Source organism: Triturus cristatus, chromosome 11 (genome assembly GCF_964204655.1).
Source record: "Triturus cristatus chromosome 11, aTriCri1.1, whole genome shotgun sequence".
NCBI lineage: Eukaryota > Metazoa > Chordata > Amphibia > Caudata > Salamandridae > Triturus > Triturus cristatus.
The window spans coordinates 1,163,125,239-1,163,150,332 of record NC_140594.1 but is presented as its reverse complement, the minus strand read 5'-3'; the positions used below and the strand labels follow the sequence as shown (position 1 = coordinate 1,163,150,332).

At 44.1% G+C, this 25,094-nt stretch overlaps 1 protein-coding gene across 3 annotated transcripts in view; it reads left to right on the top strand.

Moving 5' to 3' along the window:
• Positions 1-25,094, top strand: part of LOC146788641 (putative cation-transporting ATPase 13A4) — a 750,103-nt gene that overhangs the window by 565,374 nt on the left and 159,635 nt on the right. For all 3 annotated transcript variants that reach the window (XM_085635845.1, XM_085635843.1, XM_085635846.1), the window contains exons 19-21: positions 2,788-2,951; positions 5,372-5,494; positions 23,035-23,114. In XM_085635845.1, the coding sequence (XP_085491971.1) occupies positions 2,788-2,951; positions 5,372-5,494; positions 23,035-23,114 (367 nt within the window). The remainder of the gene's footprint in view (positions 1-2,787; positions 2,952-5,371; positions 5,495-23,034; positions 23,115-25,094) is intronic.

Genomic DNA, 25,094 nt, shown 5'->3' with positions numbered 1-25,094 from the left:
TGCAGATCTGTGGCATTAGGCACATCCAGCAGTAAAAGACTTCACTTCCTAATTCCCATCACATGAGTCATTCTCAAGACTTGATTATTGAGTGGCCATTCCATAAATTGCCACTTCTGTATCAGCGGCCTGACATTTACCCTACACTCTTTCTAGTCACTCAGCAGTTGTGTTTCAACTTGCCCTCCCTCGCTCCAGGCTTTGCTGCCCATACTGGTGATTTCAGGCCTCCTCTCTGGAACTTAGGTCTGCAATTTTAGAATATTTTCAGATTAATGTATGTGCAGTCCCCAAGTACGCTACAATATGGGAGGCCTAAAAGACCTATATCTGAGGGCAGGCAATAGCGAAGCATGCAGGGGTGCTGAAAGACATTCTTAGGGAGCTTATGAAGTTGTGACAGGACAGTGAAGGGGAGAGCCCTGGTAGAACATTGGCTTGACTGCTCAGGAAAGAGCGAGAGAGAGAGAGAGAGAGAGAGAGAGAGAGAGAGAGAGAGAGAGAGAGAGAGAGAGAGTTACATCCCACACTGATAGATTGGAGGGTGGGACAGAACAGTTCTCACTAACAATGAAGATAGCCTCTCTGAATGTGTACATACTCCTTTCTTTATGCTCCTAAGGGGTGCTGGGCCCCTGGAAGATATTTCTAACTACCTAAACAAAGTAGTGCTGGTGTGGCTAGAGGACTGCCATCAACAGTTTCTGAGTTAACCAATCTCCTCTGGGGAGGTTATTGCTGCCATTGATTCAATTTCTGGAGATAAAGCCCTGGGCACAGATGGGCTCACTGCAGATTTTTAATAAGCCAACAAACACATTTTTGCTCCCCACATTATTGAGGTATACACAGAGGCGTTTTGAAACAGGGAATTACTCCCTTGATGCAGAAAGCCATCGCTTTTCTCCTCACTATACCTGGAAAAGAACCCACTATAGGTGCCTCATATCGAACTCTCTCATTAACAACTCGTGATAACAAGATTCTTGCTAAAATAATTGTCAGCAAGCTCTCTCTCCTGCTGGAGTGCATAGTTGCTTCTGTACAGTCGAGATTTGTCCCCCATAAATCCACAACATCACATTTCTGCACGGTTATTGCAGTGTCAATCAAATCAACCCTGAGGTTAGAGTGACGGTTACACTGCTTGACATCAGAAAAGGGGTTTGAATCCCTGGAATGGACATTTCTGTTTGAGACTCTCCGGTGATTATGGTATACCCAACAATCATCTCACCCTTATATGCACGGCTTGTGTTTCTGCCAATGGCCTCGCATCAGACATATTCCCATCAGTGCGAGGGACACATCAGGGATCCCCCTGTATTCTGTATTGCCTTTATTGACCATGGATCCTTCAGCCCGGCAGCTTCAAGAAAAGCACCTGCATGGAGGCCTCAGCTTTCATCATGGATACTTCTTGCTGTCATGTGTGCAGATGATATTTTGCTGTTTGTGAACCGAACCTTTTCCCAATAACTGAGAGTACAACACTGGTTACCCTAGAATACCCTATCCATTGGGTTACAGACTTCATTAAATACCTGTCTGTCTTTCTACACAGAGAGCTGGAGCAGGTCCTTCTGCTCAATTATGGCTTGGTAATAGACAACCTTTCACATTGTGCAGATCTTTGGCTTCAGCTTCCATTGTCCTTGGCGGGAGAGTAGCCGTAGTTATAATGATAGTCCTTCCAAAATGACTGTATCTATTTACAAATATACCTATACCCATTAGCAAGTACTTCTTTACCCCACTTTGGACCCTCTTGATCAAGTTGGTCTGTGGGAATAAACCATCAAAGATCGCTTGTGATTCTCTGGTCCTCCTCTTTGGTTGGGATGTGAGGGGTGGGTTGAAGTGCCAAATCTGGAAACATGGGGCCCGATTCACAGAACTAACTTAAGACAAAATCCTAAACTTACTACCATTTTGGTATTCACAGAAGGCACTTACTCATTTTGATATTCACAGAAGGCACTTACTTATTTTGGTGTTCACAGAACTTATGACTCCTAACTTTAGGACTCCTAAATACCTTCTGTGAATACCGAAAGTCTTACAGTTAGGATTTTTCTCAGTTTAGGAGATTGACATTTTTGAGTTTCCAGATTTGTCTTGATATGATATATTACTACTTTTCTGTGTTTTTCATTCTCTTTTTCTTTCACCTTCTATCTTATTCCATAGCTCTGTAAACATTGTTCTATTAACCCCTTCGCTGCTGCGGACATTCCGCTGCAGCGCTGGGGGGGGCAGGGGGGCAGCGCGGCGGGCCTGTGCTCATGACGGAGCCGCTCCGTCATGAGCCACAGTTGAGCTGTGCTCATGACGGAACGGTTCCGTCATGACTCCGCCCATTTGCGTTGTCGCCCCGCACAGGCGGGGAAACAGCGCCGCGCAGGCGGAGCGGCCGCCGACAGGATTGTCATGACGGAACCGTTCCGTCATGAGCACACGGCAACCGTGGCTCATGACGGAACGGTTCCGTCATGAGCAGGGAAGGGGTTAATGGCTTTACATTTGCATTCACCCTTTGTAATTTCATGTGCCTTCAACCACCGCTGCTACCTAGTTAGACAGTCCCCTTGTTAGACTGTCCTTGTTTGACTTTCGGAGTGCATGGTCACTGGTTCTGTGTAGACATGACTGGACGTGCTATGTTGAATTTAAAATTAATTCTGTGTGGGCCACGTTCCTAAACACGCCATTTTGGTGTCTGCCGTTTACGTTTAGGTGTGAGTATGTGGTATTTAATAGATTACTGATGTTCGTATTCGTCCTTAGGTGACAACCTTCAGACGGCGCTGACTGTTGGAAAACGTTCTGGAATGATCGCTGAGTCTAGCACAGGTATCCTGGTCACTGCCTGTGGACCTGAAGGCTCCAGCCCAGCATCCATCACCCTAAGAGTGGTGGACGATCAGAAGAGCAAGATGGATGGAGTAGACGTAAGCAATGCCTTCTGGGTATGCATCTCATTAGCATGAGCAAGGATCAGCAAGAGTTTTAGATAGAGTAGTTCTCCAGCTTTTTAGAGCTTGACGGCCGTGTGAGTTAAAAACATCTACTCGGTATTCTGAGTCTTTCTTCTGGATTTACAGCATTCACTTGCCATCTTCACAGTACGGTGGGTAAAAATACACCTTTTGCAAAACATTTACATTTTAATACATATAATACATAAAAACTACTGGGTGTTAAAAGAAGGGAAACTCCATGTGCATGTGAGCCCCAAAGTGAATGGTGCAAAGATTGTTGGCTCACAGTGCCTGGCACGCAGTGTTATTAAGTACATGTCACATTTCTCACTTTCCAAACATCTCTTGAAAAGATTCTAATTTTGTCAGTGATGATGGCCAAGTTGGAGCTGGATCAGCGCATCGCCAACATGTAGAACAGCAGAGCCCCCCTCCATTCCTCAAGTCACGGATTTGTTAACAAGTTTGTAAGCTAAAGACACCAGTGTGGATTATAAAGAGTCCTTCTTATTGGTATCATGATGGTATCATGATTGCATGGGGCATCACCAATGGCTCCACCTTGCCCCAATTTCCTTCAGAGCGAGCGCGCCATTACCACCTCTCACACTGCCCACTATCCTCTGCGTACTATCTCTGTGAGTGCCTCTCCAGACATGTTAATGTGCTTACTTGTGACATTAGGGTGTCAAAGAGCTGAATATCATACCATCAAACCTATCTATCTAAACGCTTCTAAGTAAAATATTTAATATCAGTAGACCATGGAAAATGTCAGTTCTTAGAAAAGCAGGAAAAGGAAATCTGAATGGATTGGAAAAGGATGAACGACCTGGACAATATCCCACACCACAGCAATGATGTTAACAGGAAGCTGCTAAGATGGGTACTTGGTCAATTTCATAATTTTGCACCACAAGGTAGTTTGTCATCGCTCGGGAACTTCAAAATATTTGGTTTTAACACTGAGTAAAACTACAAGCAGAAATATTTCCGTGTGACTGTTCAGATTTCTGCTTTGTTGAAGATTTCAATGGCTGTTTGAAAGTGTCTGAGTGACTGCCCGTACCCACTGTTTCTTGTCGGCACCTTGAACAGGTTTCAAACTCTGTTATATATCAGGAGGAGCAGAGCAGGAGCTCAGCTTAATCTAGGGGTAACTGTTCAACGCAGCGGTAATGGATGTCTTCCTCCTCTTCAGAGCCTAGCAGGTCCTCTCTCTGCTGTAGATTCAGATGGGACTTTAAAGGAGAACCTTACAATCATTGCTGGTGAAGACCTGCCCAATCCTCAGAACATTCATGAGGTACATGCCTTGGGTATCAAAACACTCCCAAGTTTTCATGGACTGAAAATCCAAATGGAGAATACCTCATCCAAATGCAAACCACCTCTACCAGTCACCCTTTCTGTTCAACCCCCGTGAGCTTTAAAGGAATTCTCCTGCTACCTACAACACTTCTTCTGGCCTCCTGACAGTAGTTCTCCTCTAGGGCTGCTGGGTCTCCCTTTTCACTGGGAAAAGGAGCTTCATTGAGAAAGGAATTAAATAATCAGATTTTAAAATTGGCACTGGTCTTTCTAGCCTAGATTACCTACACATTGAGAAATTATCTTTGTTCATAAATTCCAATTAAAAGTTGGAAATGTAATAACACATAAAAGTTTCTGTAGCAGGAGATCGGCCCTTCAGCCGAGGCTGCAAGAAAAATATGGAGCTAAATCATGTTAAGGTATGGAAGCAGTAAGGAAGATATATCCTCATCCCTCCTTGAAAGTCATATACTGTAATATGGGCAGTAGCGGTCAGGGATAGAGTTTCACCTGCATACAAGAAAGTGTCATACTAAAGCGACACCAAACGCAATTTGGACATAAAAATACCCAACATTTTAAAAATAGCACTTGTGCCTGGGTCTGGTTAGCAGGCTGCAACCACTGTGGCGGTCAACACACCAGCTATCCTGAGTAAAATGGGGGGGGGGGGGCTGTGGAAAATATAAATGCTTACAGAATTATGCATATAATTAGAAGATTCAGACATGAGGCACTGCAGAGAGCACACTTATGTCATGTGATGTAGCAATTTGTTTACACATCCAAACTTCCTGGCCAGAGGGCACTGTCATGAGGCAAGCAAGCATTGACCAATGTTCTGATGGCAAAATGTTCTTTGGAAGTGGACAGAGTTGATTGCTTTTCCAGAACAGTGGTGGTCATGATCTTGTAACAGTGGTACAAGGTTTTATTAAAGAGCACCTTCTCCTGCCACCAGTGGGCAGTGTCCTGCAGGACAACGGATATCACTTCATGTCATTACTTTCATTTGATGTTATTTCTACAAGTGACCCATTAATAATGGAAATTTTGTAATAATGTTTTGATTGCAGGAGATGTTCATTAGCATTGAAGACAATTTCAGCTACGCGATGCAGTTGAGAAATTACTACTTTGCCATGGATGGAAAAACATACCAAGTGATACTTCAGCACTTCTACAGTCTGCTCCCAAAAGTAAGTTTTTGGTTTTCAAACAATCTAAATCTATTTATATCCTAGATATAATCCTTTAAAATGTAAAACAATAATGTTTATAAGAAGGTATGAAAACATATCTTTCAATGTAATAAGCTACGGGGTGCAACCCTAGTTCACGTTAACATAATAGATTTTATACCTTTTTTTTAAAAAAAAACACCTAATACAATTTAAATTCAATAAGCACTTTTACAAACTCCTATATTTGTTCTGTTGATGAATGATTTTATTGATACAAACTCAAATATTGAACAAGAAAAGATCCTTTCTGAGTTAACTTATTATACACAATCAAATCTAAATATTTCATTTTGAATAAAGTGACTAATGCTTCTGATCGTTTTGTAGCTTGATATTTCCTAAAGATAGGACAAGGGACTTTCTTCCTCACGTCCCAAAACAACAGACAGTCTAAGAGGAAACGATAATGTGTGGAGCTCTAAAATCACATAGATGACACTAATTATTTGAAACCATTTTTTCTCTGACATCTCTTTTTCTCCAAATTGGGTCAATCACAATCCTTATTCACAAAATGTTATTCTGGGTAAATGTATATGAAGTATTAGACACATAGAGAAAATACCTTCAACTCTAATCCCTTTTTTTTTTTTTAGTTGTAGCAAAAGTATTTTTTACAAAATGAGAAAGCAACCTGCATAGTTCCTGTTGCGTAAATACAATATTCATAATTTATTTTAGGTCTGTGAAACTGTCATTCAAAACGTTACATACATTTATAATACACAATTAAAAAAAAATAAAACTTAAAAACAATTAGGAAAAAAACAAGATCAAGTATCATTTAGTGCTGCAGGTACAATATACAAAAACATATGCTCATGATATACTAGAAAGCTCAAGACCTGTTCAATATAAGTAATTATACTTATGAAACTCATAAATTGTAGTGAAATTAAAGTGAAATAACGCATAATTAAAAGTAAGTTACAAAACAATTCAATTCAGAAATCGCCAGATTCTATCAAGTTTGACAGATGAGCCTACCCTTTTAGCATATAATGTTTCTCGTTTGAGATTTCTCTGCATTTTTATAAGCCATTGATGGATCGTCAGAACCACCTTGGATTTCCAGTTTTCTAAAATAAGAGATCTCGCAATTAATGTTGCAATAAAACTAAATTGACATTGACCTATGGTCAAGTCTTCATTCATCTCTGTTCTGCTAAAGAGGGCAGTCAAAGGGCTAGGAGGAAGATTGATTTCCAATTTTTTACTGATTTCAGAAAAAACATCTTTCCAAATTTTTTTTAGGTGGCAGCATGTAAACCTAATGTGAAGCCAATCCCCAGTTGTAAGACCACATCTGAAACACCTGGGATCAACAGTGGGGAACATTTTGTGAAGCCGAGCAGGAGTATAATCATTCATTTGCTAAACCATGCCATCCTTCTTCGGTTGGCAGCCCTGACTGTTCTGTAGCTCATTTTGTTATAATTCTGCCATTGTTGCAAGTTGAAAGTGCAGCAAGTAGTCGAGCTAATCTTCTCCAGGTGGTCGAGGATCGCCTGTTTACTCTCCACTGATTTCAGTAGTTTGTACCAGTTGCCTATCCCCTTAGTTTTGGAAATAAAATGTGCCTTCCCAAGGCGACCGCCTGGACAATCTTTTTTTAAGGTTAGGCCTGCACAGAACTGCTTAACCTGTGCATAGCTGCACGTCAGGAGACTGCTTATATTACTTTTGCGGTTTATTTAGTACTTGCTGCCAGGACAGAAACCTTTTGTTTCTATAGAAGTCTTGAAGAGTAAAAAACCCCACTTTTTCCCACTGACCGCAATTCTGATGTGACCATTGCAGCCCCGGAGGAATGCAGTCATTTAATTTCATTTGGGGATGAAGCCATGGAATAGCATATATTTCCCATATTTTTTTAAAGTGTTTTTCTGGGGAATTTGGGTAAACGTAAAAAGGAAGCAAGGTTGATCTCTGATTCCTTAAGCATAGCTGTAAGGAAAAAATTGGCATCAATCAAATCCTCCAGATTATTATAGTTTAGCCAGTTGAGAATTGAGGCGTAATAACATAGCCATACATCCGGCACGGTTAGACCTCCATCCTCCACTTCTAATTGAGGAATTTGTAGTTTTAATCTCGTTTTTTTTGTGCAGATCAGATAATATATCTAAATTCTGACTAGACAGAATCGAAAAAGGATTTTGGAATTTTGATCATTATATTGGAAAAAAGGAATAAAAATAATGGAAGGATGTTAATTTTGATGAGTGCTACCCGCCCCATAATCGAGATGGGAAGATTTTCCCATTGTTTAAGCAGGTTACCTGTTTTATTTAAAGTGGAGATACGTTTGATGGATATAAGTCCTCTAATCTGGTGGTCACAAAGATCCCTAAGTGTCTTATTGGCTTGGTTGCTATATAATGTTCCCGCATAGTGAGGGGCAAGATATCAACGGTGCTATTAAAAAGAAGCACCTCTGATTTGGCATGATTTATTTTATATCCTCCAATTATAGTAAACTCCCAAATTTTATCCAGGTCTCTCGTTAGATTATCCCTATCAGCTGCTAAATAAAGCGCCATATCATCGGCAACTAATTTAAGAACCTGGTAGGGAGGCAGTGATAGCATAATCCTGCCGAATAGCACATGCCAGAGGCTCAATAAACAGGGAAAATAGCACAAGAGAAGGGGGGCAGCCTTGGCGTGTCCCCCAACTGATAGAAATGGTGCCTGCAATATCCCCATTAATAATTATAGATGCTTTTGCATTATGGTACAGATTTTTCACCACCTGGCAGAATAAACTTGGGATCGCAAATTTGTTTGAGATTGGGAATAAAACATGCCATTGTACTCTGTCAAATGCTTTTTCAGCATCGATTATTATTACAGCTGCCTTGGTTTTATGGAAACTTTTTTTTGTAAAACTTTTTTTTTTTATTATTAAGCAATAAGCATCAACTTATCAATTACATTACAGAGGAAATAGTAGGTCAGGTAACATGAGGATGGTAGGTAAAGTAATCAGTACAAAATAGCACTGGAAAGGTCTAGGGTGAGGGTAGTCATCATCGCCTTGGTAAGGGGAGGTTGACATATGTCCCCAGGATAGGAGTTCCACAAGTCCCACACACGGGCCCACTTCTTGGGGCAACCCCTGGCCACATACACTGTTTTCTCTCTGAACATTGACCAATCCAAATCTTTCTTCCAGTCACCCACAGTAGGAGGTTGAGACGCTCCCCACTTCTGTGCTATATTTCTCTTGGCGAGCATGAGCCCTAGAGTGACCCATTGTGTTAGGCAATCATTCAGATTGGTCGGTTTCCCAATATTCAATAGACATCTACGGGCTTCAAGGATAAGGCGCGTGGATGACACTATGTTAATGGTACCGTGTACCTTGCACCAATAGGTTTGAATAATGTCGCATTCACAAATTAGGTGCATGAAAGTGCCCTCCTGGCCACATCCCTGTCTACAATCCCCCCTGTCCATTCTCCCCATCTGCACCAGTTGGGGTCCTGTCACGTAAATTGTATGGAGTACCTTAAGTTGGACTAGTCGGAGGCGTGCTGGTATAGCCACCGCTCTGGGCGAGGAAACGGCATCCTGTCATTCCTCATCATCCATCTCAATTCCGTCTCTGGACCATTTCTCCCGAAGCGATAGGAGAGGGTCCGTCATGTTATTTATCAGCTTTTTAAAGATCAATGAGATAGTTTTGTCAGGGATGTGACCGTCCAGCACTCGGTCCTCAAGAGGGGAAGAATCGGGAAGGGTAGTGCCACGCTGCAGACGGGAGCACAGGGCATGTCTAATTTGCATGTAACGGAAGAATTCTGAGTTAGCTAGCTCGAAGAGCTGTTGCAGGGTGGCGAAGGACTTGATATCTGATTTGTCCCACAAGTCTCCTATACTTGAGAGACCTATGAGGTCCCATTTGTCAAACCCTTTGATTTTCCACAAACTACCCAGCTGCTCCAAGTCCCACAATGGGGTTGCAAGTGTGAGCCTGCGATCCCACCCAAGGCTTTTAGTAGCATTGTGCAAAACATGGACCGAGTGTTTGGTGGGGCCTGTGAGATTAAAGCGTTGTGGTTTGGAGTAAAGTGCTCTATTCTAGTTTCCGCCAGGAAGAAGCCATCTGTCCATGTTATATCCTGGATTCCCGGGACGGGTGTAGGTGCCGTGATTGATGGCAGCCAGGTGAGCCACCCAATAATACTTTTTGATATCAGGGAAACTAATGCATCCATCATACTAATTCAGGGTGAGTTTACCGAGGGCTATACGTGGTTTTCCATTCCAGAGCAAGTCCCGATGAAGACCCTCTACCTCCCTGAAATAGGACATTTGGACTGGGTCTAGGGAATTCTGCAGGGCATGTTAAAACCAGGGCAAAGACATCATTTTAAATAGGGCCGCCTAACCCAGCAGGGAGAGAGGGAGCAACTTTCAGTTGTTTATATATTTACGCAACGTAGTCAAGGGGGGGAGAAGGTTCTGGGAATAACAGAGTGATGAATCCAGGGAAAGAAAAATCCCCAGGTACTTGAAGCCCTCTGTACGTATCTGTATTGGGCACCCCTGCGGTGGGATAGGCGACTCTCCTGCCAGGACAAACAAAAGGGATTTACTCCAATTAATAGAGTACCCAGAGAATCTTCCAAAAATAGCCAGGATATCCAGGACCACAATCAGGGACCGCCTTGGTGAGGCCAGATAAAGCAGGATGTCATCTGTGTAGAGCGAGATGCGGTCCTCCCACTCCGGTGACCAGCGCAAGCCCCAAATCATTGGGTCTCTGCATATCCAGGCAGCCAGTGGTTCCAAAGTGAGGGCAAACAGGAGAGGGGACAGCGGACAACGCTGCCGGGTCCCTCGCCCCAGCTCAAAGGTGGCCGATTTTTTTATTATTGACATCTACTTGTGCAAGTGGTTTAGCATACAGAAGTTGCACCCACTGAATATAGTTCACTGATGCAATGAATACAACCAAAATCAAACAAAACACTCCCTCCCAACAACCCTCCACCCCACTACCCTGCACTTTGGGCGTGAAACTGCCCATCAAAAACTTGCAGAGTGCCTGTCGCCCAAATAGAGAACTAAAAGTAGAAAAAAAAGGGGGGAAATAAAGCGCTCCACCTCCCTGCCCCAAAACAAGTCAAATGTACCCCCTTATTGAATTAGAAATGGCAAATCGAAGAGAGTCTAGCATCGTGAAGGATCCGACATAAGAAAATCCCCAACCAACCCATCCCGCCCCAGATCCAAAACACTCAATACAAAGGAAATGATGATGATGTCCTCCCTTCAGTCAGGACGATTGTCCTCACTCTCCTTTCCGATGCGACTGCCTGGGCTCCTCAGTCCATAGTTCTCGACCCAGTCTGCCGCTGCCTCAGGATGTTAAAAAAAACATGCCCTCCCATCCGCCTCGACCCGGAGAAGTGCCGGAAATAACATCGAATATTTCTGGCCTCTGTCTCTAAGCGCACGTTTCACTGTGAGGAACGACCTCCTCTGCTTTTGGACCCTCTGCGTGAAGTCCGGGAAAAAGGTTACGTCTGCATTCTCGTAGCGGAGGGGGGCCCCCGTCCTCACATTCTGGAGGATGACATCTCTGTCCCAAAAGTTTAGAACTCTGGCCAACATCGGCCGCGGGGGAGCGCCCGGCTTGGGACGGCCGCACGGGACCCTATGTGCCCGTTCTATAACAAAGAACCTTTTGAGGCCTTTAGGTTGAAGGTGTTATAGGATAAGGTCTTCAACAAATAGGTCAGGGAACTGCCCCTCAAAATTTTCTGGAACACCCAACATGCAGAGATTATTGCGTCGTAGATGGCCTTCGTAGTCGTCTAGTTTCAAGTCTGTAAGTTTACGGCCGTCTTGTAGTTCGCGGACCTCCGCTTGGAGCTGTGTGACATCCCCAACTAGACTTAAGGCTGGGATCTCCACCTGCTTGACCTTCTCGTTCAACTTCCCCAGATCCGCCCTGATGAGATTTACATTGATCGCCATGGCATCCATTTTATATTCAAGGTAGGTTTTAACTCCGGTGATAGCATCCATGACGTCCTTCAGAGACAATTCCTCCTCCTCCCCACCCGAGCCATCCTGGGAGGCCCCACTGGAAAACCGGCCCTGCTGAGTCTCTTTGGGGACCGTGTAACGGTCCAGTTTGTTAGTTTGCACCCCTTTGAGCCCCAGGGCCCCAGTGCCTTTAAAGCGACCCATTTCTCTGTTAGTCTGTGACTAGGGCCCTTCCAGGACACTCAGGGAAGTTGTCTGCACAACCCCCAGCTGCACACCAGCAATCGGCGAGTCCGGGGTCCCGCTAATCCCACTGACGCTGGTGAAGGGGGAGCCAATGCAGTCTCTGATACCCTCTAGAGGAGTCCTCCACTCCAAAGTGAAGCCGCAGTTGAGGAACTCGGGGTCGGGAGCCAATCAGGTGATTCCGTAAGTCTGGAGTGCCACCTTGCTGGGACAGTGTGGGTACGTGATGTGGCACACCTACAGTTCGCTCGGGGGGGCCCTCACCTGTACACCTTAATGGTGATGTGCCACAGGATCGTCACCAAGTCCGTCTGAGACGCAGCCGGCACGGCCTCAACACCTCCCGGATCCTCGCGGGCGTAGCCGGTCACAATCACCACCTGGCAGGCTCCCAATTGCAGCATCCAGCAGCCCCCGCAGAAATGAGTCGCTGTGGGTGGGGGATATTAATAATTATTAATACAGAAGTAATCAATCGCCTGCACCAAATAATGAGCTTTGAAAGCCAAAAGTCTGTTTTTAAGAAAGCCATTCTGATCATAATGGATAAGTGAGGGGGCAACCTGCGCAAGTCTATTTTCAAGAATTTTAGTAAAGATTTTGTAAACAGAGTTTAATAGACTAATAGGCCTATACGAATTAACCTCATCTTCTGGTTTCCTTTTTTAACAAAACGTATTACTGCAGCTTGAGTAAAGTTTTCCGGAACTGGGTCCCCTTCAAGGATCCCAGTAAATAATGTTTTTAAGAAAGCAGAGAGTTGAGGAGAAAAAATCTTATAGATCTCGGAGGGGATTCCATCAGGTCCACAGGCCTTGGCTGCTATATTGCCTGTGTAACTTCCTCAAAGGAAATAGCTGAGCTCAAGAGCTCTTGTGACTCAGGTGGTAATATAGGGATGTTTATCCTATCAAGTCAAGTTAAAGCAACCTCTGAGCTAGTGTAGTGCGTTTCGGTATAGAGGTCTTTGTAATGATTGGGAGATTTCCGGGGGAAGAGATGAAGAGCACAGAGTAGTTGGGTCTACTATTTTCTTAATGTGGTTGGTATTTGATCTCTTTTTAGTAGACCAAGGTAGAAATTTGCCTATGTGATTGCTCTCCTCATATCTTTTCTGTAATTCCGAGTCGTGAAATTTCTTTAGCTACAAAGTATTCTTTTAAGTTGGACTTGGCACCAGCAAGTTTAGCTTTCCCTTCTGGGGATGGCATAGCAAGATATTCGACTGTTGTACTACTTAGCTCTTTCTCCAGCTGGAGTCTTTGAGTATTCTCTTTCTTTCTCTTGAAGGACAAGTATGCAATCACCTTGCCTTGAAAGAAAGCTTTTAAGGCGTTCCAGACAGTAAACGTTGAAGTGGTGTCAATATTTTATTTTAAAAACTCCTCCAATGCCAAACGCATATGCGAGACCCATTGTTCATCAACAAGAAGATATTTATCGAATACCCATATGGGCCTGATTTTTGATTACATTTTAATTTCAAACATCACAGTAATCAGTACATGATCTGAGAAAGGATTTTCACAAATCTCAGACTCAGTCTTTAAGAGAGTACGTGAAATAAAAATAAAAGTCAATCCAAGTGGAGGAATGAAATCTTCCTGAATAGCAAGGATACTGTCTTTTGTCTGGTTATTGGTCCCTCCAGCAATCTACTAGTGCATATTCCCTTATAAAATCTTGGTGGAGCTTTCTGGACTCAGGTTTAGTTTGTGTTTTGTTGGCCCGAGATCAATCAATGGCTGGATTTATCAATAGATTAAAATCTCCCCCAAGCACAAGATACCCAGACTGATTGGTTGCAAAACAATACAGGGACTGCAGGGATGTTGATGAGTCGTCAATAGGGCCATAGTAGCTCACAAAGTTAAAAAGCTGGTCTGAAATCTTCATCTGCACGCAGAGCCACCTTGCACCATGATCCTATAATCCTTATGAACCATCAGGATCTCGCATTGGAGTTTCTTAGTTACAAATATAGAAACCCCTTTAACAGCTGCATTGGAGGAGGTGTTAAATTCATGTTGAATGTAGCCAAGGGGTTTATCTAAGTGGGAGCCCTCTTTATAGTGTGTCTCTTATATGAATATTATATTGGCTTGTAGAGATCTAAACCAAGCCATCATAGATCGTCTTTTGACGTCATTATGAAAGCCATTCACGTTACAGGACACAACCTGCAGCATTTTAGTAAACATTTTCTTCCCCCAATAAGCACTGTCTGATAGCAGAGCAACACAAAACAGAGAGTTTTTCATGGGTCTTTGATCTTATACACATATGCTACATTTTATTTCCCCACCCGTGTCCCTGCCACCCTCCCCACCCAACCCACTCTTGTAACCTCCAACCCAACCAACCCACTGGCCCCTTCTCCTTGGAACCCCTGCCCGTCTAGGGATCCCTGGGTGCCCCCCCTTCACGAGTGACCCCCCTCCCACTCCCTCCATGGCCCTATCCATCCTCCCCCTTCTCCCCATGTTGGGGTGCAATGACATGGCACCCAAAGTGATGAGCAGGCGGCTAACAATATTCAATGAAAGAATGAAGAGAAAGAGAAGGAAAAAAAAGAGAAAAGAAAATTGCATGACTGAATCCACTACAGTCTATAGTCATCCATAGCTCAGAAGAGAAAGAGCTGAAAAAACAAGAAACAAGAAACAATAGCCCTTACTCCCATCTCGTGCATGCTGTAAGGACTGTAAGAACTCCTGAGCTGTTTCAACCGAGTGGAAAATCCTGACACACACTTTATATAGAACTTTCCATGCTGATTTGCAGGGATGCGCCAGGGAACATAAATCTGCCCCTGAGTGAGGACAGCCTAAAAGAAGGGATGCAAGCCGCACCTAGGCATAGCTATGGCACCCCCACATACACTCCCCTAACCGCCTATCCACCCCTGTACTCTCTCGGTGGCGGTGGTCCGGTCTGGTCTAGAAAGACTTGAAAAAGAAAAGAGAAAACCCGGAATCAGAAAATACGATCAAAGCTGCACAGAAAAGTCTCTAACCAGATGAGAAATAAGTAGTGGGCTCACATACCTTGGGAGCCTGAAGAAACCTCCAAAATCTCCTAATTTGAAGCAACGATGTCAATGTGAGAGAGGAGCTGCCAGCTGCTCCAGAAGAAACAGGTAACACTGGTGGAACAGAGCTACGATGAAAGAGGCAGCTATTCGCTGGTCAGTTGTCGTCCGGCTCTACCTCCTGCCGCTCTGAGCGCAGGGTTCTCTTTTGTATGGCACATCTGAAGCCACAACCTCAATCTTCTCTGGCCCCCCCAACCGGGGAAAAAATGCCAACCACTTCCCAGGAGCTCGCCAAGCCCAGCACTAACTAGGCAAGGCTCAAAACTCACAGAATCACCGGCTGCTCTCTGCTCTCTCCCCGTCCATACCAGCAGTGTAAAGTTAATGAGATAGAAAAATAAAAAAAAAGACGTTGTTGAAGCCCTCTCCCGAGGCTGTGAACAAGTGTGCAGCAACAATGTATCGCCGGCCGTGCATCAGCAGTGAACTTCAGTCTGAAATTGAAACGCCACTGTGTGGAACCCAGCGTCGCGGGAGAGAGGAATCAGACCTGCTTTTTCTCTTTGGCCACAATTTAGGGGCATATTTACAATAACTGGCGCATCCCTGCATATCAGCAGGGATGCGCCAGTTATTGTGCGCCACAGCTCTGGCACCATGGATGCGCCTCATTTACAATGCGGCGCACCAAGGGGCAAAAACGGCACCGATGCGTGACGCATCTGTGCCGTAAAAGTGGCGCATTGCTGGAGTTGCGTCGCAAGTGCGACGCAGCTCCAGCAATGCTCTGGGGGGCCCTATCTTTCTAATGCTGTGTCAATCCTTACGCCTGCTTCAGGCAGGCGCAGGGTTTTGACGCAGCATGGGCCTAAAAGTGACTGAGTGAAATCTTGTAGATTTCACTCAGTCACTTTTAGGAGGCGTTCCTGCGCCAGAACGCCCCCCCCTGCGCAGGAACACCTACATGTGGCGCAGGGCTTTACAACGTGACGCATCTCCCAGATGCGTCACGTTGTAAGTACCCCGCACCATGGCGCAGGATTTGCGCTGCCGCGGCGCCACAAAAAGTGACGCAACGGCGGCGTAAATGAGGCGCAAGGGGCTTGTAAATCTGCCCCGCTGCTTTTTAATTGGCTCCAAGCTGGTTGATTTATAGTCAGTACCTGAGGCAAGCCTTATTACAGCATGAACCCACATATCCCTGTAGCACTGTAGCACCAGCCGGGCACCGTCTTCAATAATCGAGACACCGCGGGGAGGGAGTCGGACCAGCTCTTCATCTCCGCGCTAACAGGAGCAAAGTGTCGTCAGCCTCCCAGCCCCCCTTGCCTTCACTAGCAGAACATGACGGGAGCTCTCGAGCGATTGATAACTCCAATCCCTTGAAAGGAATGCTTCAGAAAATTCTTGGAGGACAAATAACTTCTATCTTAAGCTTAACCGTGTCTTTCGGCTGCTTCAGTATTTCAACTTCTCATGGCGAATCTTTTTAAAGATGTGAAGAATGTTGCCATTTTCCAAGATGACGTTTTGATCCATGCGCATGATAGACAGACCCACGATGATGGCATAATGAACACAGTTCTGTCTATATTCAAGAGCCAAGGTGTTGTTTTGAAACTTGAGAAATGTGAGTTTATTAAACAATCTGTAGAATACCTGGGTCACGCACTTCCAGCACCGATGAATGACCTGGACCAGGATTACTGAATGCAATATCACAAGCACCTCCTCCCAATGTCACCGTTGGTACGCAATCTTACCTTGGATTTAGAGAATGTTATTTGTTGTTTATACCTGACTATGCTACTAGAGTCAGGCCATTTACAATGCGGTGCATCGTGGCGCAAGGACAAGCAGATACGTGACGCATCTGCCGGCGTAAGGTTGGCGCAGCGCTGAAGTTGCGTCGCAAGTGCGACGCAACTCCAGCACTGTTCCAACCTACCCTATCCCTAACACGGTGCGTCAAGCCTTACGCCTGCTTCAAGCAGGCGCAGGGTTTTGACGCATCAGCGTTGAGAAAGTGACTCAGTGAAATCCTATAGATTCCACTGAGTCACTTTTCAGGGGCGTTCCTGCGACGGAACGCCCCCCCCCCCTGTGTCAAAACACCCACGGGAAACCTGACGCAGGTTTCACGTGGCGCAGGGCTTTACACCGTGACGCATCTCCATAGATGCGTCACGATGGAAATGGGGTGCAACATGGCACAGGGTTTACACCGCCGCTGCGTCACAAAAGTGACGCAACAGCGGCGTAAAAGGGGCGCAAGTCCCTCATAAATCTGCCCCATAATTTGGATGGGATGAAAGTTGCAAAACAGCTTTTGAATGGGTGAAGAGACAACTGAGTGCGGTAAATGTATTAAAACCCTCTGATCCTTCAATATCTGATTCTCTTACAGTTGATGCAAGCAATTGTGGCTTGGGTGCAGTGTTGACCTAGAGAATTGCCAATGAAGAACGAACCATTGCGTTTGCATCGAGAGTGCTTTGTAATTCTGTGTTGCACTACTCGGTTTTAGAAAAAAAACGTTTGGTATGCTGGTGGGCAATTAAAAAAATGAGGTGTTATTTGTGGGGCAGAATATTTACACTACAGACAGACCAAAAGCCCCTTAGTTTATATATTAAGAGGAGCGTCTCACAGGAATAGCCAGGTTGTCCATCAAATTGCTGCAATTTCAGTTTAATATTAGGTACATTTTTGGTGGAAAGAATATCAGAGCGGAATACCTGTCACATTTTTCTATAAATGTAGAGGAGACAGAGAGTCAAAGTGGTGATTTAAAGGCTACTGCTGATGAAGACCTGGATAACTGTAGAGTGTCAGCAATTGGAATTGAAAGTGTATGTTATTTTTCAGAAGAGCAGTTGAAGAGTGCGACTGAAGAGGACATTGTTTTAAAGCGTGTAGCTAAATACATTATTGAAGGTTGGCCTAGGGAAAAAAAAAATCAGATTTCAATTCAACCTTATGTTAAAGTGTCTGATGAGTTATCGTTAGACGATGGTTGAATAATGAGGTCAGACAAATGAGTTCATTCTGAGAAGGTGAGAAACATATTGTTAAAGGGAATCTTGGGGCTACTCTTACCAAACTCACAGTATGTGACTTCTGGTGGCCACAGATGGACAGGGACATTGATTATATGGTTTATGAATGTGTGTTTTGTACCAGGAGTGACAAGGTTTTGACTCCAATTACTTTACCTTCAAGAAGGCTGTGAGTAAAACTGGGCATTGACCTCATGGATCCGTTTCATTACCTGCCCTATCATTCTCGGTTTGCTTTAGTCCTGGTCGACTACTATTCTAAATGGCCAGAGGTAAAGTTTGTTGGGAAACCAAAATTCCAAAGCAGTCTTGGATTTTCCTAAAGACGAGGGAGGGATTTTCTGAGGTGATAGTCTCTGATAACGAAGTCCAATCTTTGTCAATTGAAGAGGAGAATTTGTCATCTGTCACCTGCAAACCAACGGTCTGATTGAGCACCTCAACAGAGTGACAGGTGAGTGTATACGTTTGGCTCTGTGGCATAAAATTGTAGTACCAGTAGCTGTGAGGACCATGCTTTGGTTTTACAGAACAACCTCACTCTACAACCAACATTTCTCTTTTGGAAATGCGGAGGGGTAGAAAGCCCTCAACTGAGTTCAAACCAGCTTGGATGTCTGAATGGCTCAAACAGCAATCATCATGGACTGATTTGAATGTAATTGTGAAAAACAATGTTAAAAATGCTCAAGTGAAGCAAAATGTTTTCATGACAAAAAGAAGAGAGTCTGCGAGAAACATTTTAATGCGGGAGATGTTGTCAGTAGTAGAAGGTTGTCTTCTGTAAAAAAGGAGGATCAAAATATTCTGAACTTGTTAAAATTGATAAGATTTGTAGAAGAGCAGTACGTTTGAATGGTCGTAACTGGTGGAATGTGTCTAAAGTTGGGAAAGTGGATCCCAAGTTTTTTTCTATTGAGGTTCAGAATACTGAACCTAAGGATGATGAGGAAAATACTGCTAAAGATGCTTCAGTGGATAAGATGATGTATCTCTCCATCCTCATCAGGGGGTTCAGAAAAGTTCTAGGCACATAAAGATACCTTTAAGGAATAGGTGAGTGAATGCTGACGTTCCCCTGGTATTCAGTCAGACAAACAATGTATAATACCTAGTGATTTCTGAATAGAATGCAGAAAAATTACCTATTTAAACAATCCTGCACGAAATAAACAATATCAAATGTGTCCATTCCATGGAGTTTCTATACCAAGTATAGAATGATACAACTCAGTTGTACAAATGTTAAACATTCTTACAGGGAGAAGAGTGAGTGAAGGTATACTAAATCAATGTCAGAATGACAGGTGAACATATCACCGCGCAGCTCCTAAATATACTCAAGAAATCTCAAAAGGTATGCGCACCACCTCACAGTTTCACAAAGATAAATTGAATTTACAACAGTCTCTCTTGCTCTCATCACCGTGCAGCTCTTCAAAGCCAAAAACAAAGTAAACACTTTGTAAAGTCAACAATTAGTTGGAGGAACAATTGTATTAAGTAAAAAGCGACAAGGATTACTTAATGTGTACTTTATTCCACAGAAAAGAGGCATCACCAGTTTTGTTGCATGGAGAAAGAAAATTGTTAGATTTGGTTATGCTTAGTTTTTTAAAACCATATTTACCTGGAAAGGTTTATGTCTTTTCATGCACAGAGTATGTTTTGGACTTTCAGTTTGTACATTTGCAAATTATTTGAAGTGATTGTAAGGTCTGTTTATTAGAAACAAATATAAGTAATTCGTACTGTATTCATAATGATTTTTCCCCCTAGCCACTGTCCAGTATCTGCCCTGAGGTAAGTACTGGGTGGAGTCAGAATAGCAATTTTGACCCCAGCCACTGCCCAGCACCTGCCCTGAGGTTAGTATCCAACAGAGTTAGAATAGTAATATTATCCCCCAGCCTCGGTCCAGCACCTGCCTGAGGTAAATACCAGGCAGAGTTAAAATAGTAATTTTACACCCCCGCCACTGTTCAGCACCTTCCCTGAGTTAAGTACTCAACGTTGTTAGAATGGACATTTTGGCCCATGCCCACTGTCCAGCAACTGTCCTGAGGTAAGCACTTGGCAGAGTTATAATAGTAATTTTTCCTCCCAGTCCCTGTCCAACACCTGCCCTGAGGTAAGCACCCGGTGGAGGTAGAATAGTAAATGTGGCCCCCACCCACTGTCTAGCAACTACCCTGAGGTAAGTACCCGGCATAGTTAGAATAGTAATTTTACCCCAACAACTGTCCAGCACCTGTTCCAAGGTAAGTACCCAGCAGAGTTAGAATAGTTATTTTGGCCCTCAGCCACCGTCCAGCACCTGCAGGTCAGTACCCGGCGGAGTTAGAATAGTAAATTTGGCCCCTAGCTACTCTCCAACACCTGCCCTGAGGTTACTACCTGGCGGAGTTAGACTATTAATTTTGCTCCCCAACCACTGTCCAGCACCTGTCCTGAGTTACGGTCCTGGTGGAGTTAGGATAGTAATTTTTCCTCCCAAGCCATTGTTCAGCACCTGCCCTGTGGTAAGTAATATACTCCTTGTCTAATAAATTAATTTAAAAAATAACAATAATTATAAGGTTGAGTTTATTTCTGAATTTAATTTCTGTTATAATGATTACTAAACTGACTTACATAGTTAGCACTCCAGTAACTGTATCCAAAATTAGGTCTGGAGATAATCTGGATATAATCTGTGAATATTTATAGAAAAATACAATAATATATAATTTACGAGATTTAGCAAGTTCATTTCTAAAGGTGCCTGTTGTGAACATTGTACTTCCTTGTGCGGAGAGATGTCAGTGTGTGAACAGCAAACTGTCTCTGGTCTCCTCCTCTCTATCAAGTTTGTGGTCACGAGCGAAGTCAATGTACCACTGAGCACAGAATGGTGGATTTCTGAATTTGTATAAAATTTTTAGGCGGTATTCGATAATTCAAATCAAACTATGCATTGGAATGTATTTTTTAAAGTGAATACTAATGTGACAGAATGTATATTTATTGTGTTGCTATGTCTCCTTGCTCACATAGAAAAGCAGCCCTTTTAATTAGGGATCGGGTTAAAAAAAGGAAGGACTACTGTACAAATGTGAAAATTGGAAACACTTTGTTTAGGTATTAAATGTATTGCAACATGATTTCTTCATCAATGTTTTACTCTAAAACATGATTTGAAAAATATTAGTGTGCTGCCTCATTTTACATACTTTCCTGAAATTAAATATGTTTAAAGAAGTGTTGTAAGGGTATGCATGGTAAAGGTACCCCTGTGTATGTTTGTGGTAGTGACATGCGTGGTAAAGACGTGCGCTGTACTGGTATGTTTGTTTTTGAAACCACATTGTTAAAGACATGGGCAGTAAAGTCATGCATTGTTCCGTCATACAACAACCATAGTTAAGTGGCTTCTGTTTCTTATGTTGTCCGCAGGTTTAATTACGTAAAGGGTGGTGTATGCAAATAAATACACAGATCTGCCGGTGCCTGGATACCCTCATGGGTGACAAGTAGCACTCAGCAAATCTACTGATTGATTGAATAACTGTCCCCTCACTGTAGGCCGCAAGTGGACACCTTCATGTGGTGGATGTCAGGGCCAGAGCTGCCATTTAAGGATGATCACAATGTGCTGGAGTTTGCCAGATGTGGGCACCCTCACGTCATGGGTGTCCATATTTTGCCAAGAATCAATACCAGAATGAAATGTAATGTGCACATTCATGGCATTGACAGCCATAATATTTTACCAATAACCACCATTCTGTTGAGCCCAACATAACTTCAGAAAGGGGTGCTGTCATGCCAAGGGAGCATGCCAAGAGTTACCACTCATAATACCCCAATGCCACATTATGCTAGAGACAGGCTGGGGGTCACAAGATACCATGAGCAGATTAATATATGAGTTAGATCTTTGGCAGGTGGGGTGATTCAAGGCTGAAATACAAAAGGGAGGCTTAGGTACAGGTCAAGTAGCACTCATGCTGCACTTATCTCAAGAGACCACGAGCCCCCTCTGACAGTGCCTCATACAATCCATGCATATACAGAGGCCTGATGAGAGGGAGGAATACAGTGTTCTGTGGACACATGCACACAACACCAGGCAGCACTCTGTACATGAGAGCACCATGGATCCTGCTGTGGTTTCAAAGGCTGGAGTCCATTCAGGCTTAGGCCACCTCCAAGAAGAGTCTTCTCCTCAGCATCAGGTCCCATTACAAGAGTCATTGCAATGATCTTTAGTTCAAGACCCTCAGGCCCCTGGGGGGACAGGAAGCCCCCCCATTAGAAGGTATGGGTGTGCTTTCAGCAGACTCGGAGCAAGTGATGCGTGTATTCCCCAAGACACCACAAGGCAAGAGTCTCCGCAGCCAATCCCAGTGCAGGGTACAATCTTGTGTGTATTCCTCAAGAAACTACAAGGCAAGAATCACATTAGCCAATCCCAGTGCCAGGTACATTCTTGTTTAGTACAAGCCAAGACTCTCCTCAGCTAATCCCAGTGCAGGACACAATCTTGTCTCCATTCCTCAAGACAACAAGGCAAGAGTCTCCTCAGCCAATCCCACTGCAGGGTACAATCTTGTGTGTATTCCCCAAGAAACCACAAGGCAAGACTCACATTAGCCAATCCCATTGCCGGGTTCATTCTTGTTTAGTACAAGCCAAGACTCTCCTCAGCTAATCCCAGTGCAGGACACAATCTTGTCTCCATACCTGAAGACAACAAGGCAAGAGTCTTCTCAGCCAATCCCAGTGCAGGGTACAATCTCGTGTGTATTCCCCAAGAAACCCCAAGGCAAGACTCACATTAGCCAATCCCAGTGCCGGGTACATTCTTGTTTAGTGCAAGCCAAGACTCTCCTCAGCTCATCCCACTGCAGGACACAATCAAGGAGTGCCACACGCCATTCACAGATGCTACCTGTGTGTACGCTGAAGGTTACAGGTCTGAATCCTGTCACATCTACTCAGCTTTTCACCCTTCTCAGTTTGATACAATAAGTATAAATGAGGAATCATAGGTGTTACAGGCAAATACGGCTGATTAATTATCTTTGGTAAGTATTACTATTATAAATCTAAACACTGGGATCCTGTTGAATTACGAAGAGTAACCTGTTCTCTTTTTTCTCTTTCTTTCAGTTTCTGCTGAATGGAGTCATCTTTGCCAGGATGTCTCCTAGACAGAAAGCAAGCTTAGTTGATGAACTGATGAAATTAGAGTAAGTAGCCTATTTACAAATGCATGAAGCATGAGGCTGAGCAGTACCTCTTGACCGGGGATACAGACTGGTAGTAGAGACAGATGGACACCGTACAATGACTGCTGTGAGTTACAAATTGTTCAGTTTTACCTAGAAGTGCACAAGAGTGTCACGTGCCTACTTATTTTTTTTATTGGGGTAGGGGCAGTGGGAACATGAATGTGCATAGCAGACACATGGTTACTCACAGACACTGTCAGAAGCTGTAATTTAAAGAATGAAGTATACACTCGCTTGCCACACAGGTCCACTGTGACCAGTTTTGCCACTGTTCTAGGGAGCAGCAGAGTAAACATTTTTAGTGGTTCTATCTAAAGACATTACCCCAAGTCAGTCTCTCTCTAATTAACTGAAGATTCTTAAGAAGACTGAACAAGGGCTGACCTGTGATCATTCACATGTGTAGCTCTCAAAGGTCCTGTGATCTTTATAACTGTATCAGTAGCTCTCTGTAGGCTGCCACTTGACAGGTCTGTACTAAAGGCCTCTAACCCGTGTCTGCTAAGAGAATACAGGCAGTCTCTCTACCTCTGCCTGTCCTGTTGCAGATCTGTAGCACAGGTAACCTCTCCACATGTGTCACTCCTGTGACAGATCTGTAGCATGTGCAGCCTCTCCACCTGTGTCTACCCTGTGAAAGATCTCCAGCACAGTCAGTCTTTCCACCTGTGTCTGCCCTGTGACAGACCTGTAGCTCAGGCAGTCTCTTCACCTGTGTCTACCCTGTGACAGATCTGTAGCACAGGCAGCCTCTCTACCTGTGTCTCCTGTGATGGATCTGTAGCACTGACAGCCTCTCCAACTGTGTCTGCCCTGAGACCAATCTGTAGCACAGGCAGCCTCTCCACCTGTCTCTGTCTTGAGACAGATCTGTATCAGAGGCAGCCTCTTCACCTGTGTCTAGCTTCAGACAGATAACTGTAGCACAGCAGACTCTCCACCTGTGTCTGCCCTGAGACAGATCTGTAACAGAGACAGCCTCTCCACCTGTGTCTGCCCTGAGACATATCTGTAGCAGAGACAGCCTCTTCACCCGTGTCTACCCCAAGACAGATTTGTATCACAGCAGACTCTCCACCTGTGTCTGCCCTGAGACTGATCTGTAGCAAAGACAGCCTCTTCACCTGTGTCTACCCTGTGACAGATCTGTAGCACAGGCAGCCTCTGCACCTGTGTCTACAGTGTGACAGATCTGTATCAGAGGCAGCCTCTTCACCTGTGTCTAGCTTCAGACAGATCTCTATCACAGCGGACTCTCCACCTGTGCCTGCCCTGAGACAGATCTGTAGCAGAGACAGCCTCTCCACCTTTGTCTGCCTTGAGACAGATCTGTAGCGGAGACAGCTTCTTCACCTGTGTCTGGCTTGAGACAGATATGTAGCAGAGACAGCCTCTTCACCTATGTCTACCCTGAGACAGATCTGTAGCACAGGCAGTCTCTCTACCTGTGTCTGCTCTGAGATAGATCTGTAGCAGAGACAGCCTCTTCACCTGTGTCTGCCCTGTGACAGATCAGCAGCACAGGCAGCCTGCTCAGCTGTATCTATCTAGTGACATATCTGTAGCACAGGCTGTTGTGTGTCGATTTAGATACTGTATATAGGTTTCCTGATTTATGTCCTCATATAGGCACAATTCACATTGCCCATATTTAGGCATAGAAATTCGACCCTTATTTAAGCATTATCCATGCTAACCAAATACAGGCATGTCCACCTACATGCGTTCATCTACGTCACAACGAGTTCTTGGAAAACCAGATTCTTAAGCCCTTAGGACTACTCCTTGCTTGGATATTGATTTCTCCAAGAACTCATTTATTATGCATGAACATCTATTCCTTAGGAGTTCATTCATGACGTTCTTCTGCCCAACTTTTTGCGTCAAAACTGGCATTCCTAAACACCTTCAAGATATAAATATACCTTCATTTACTAT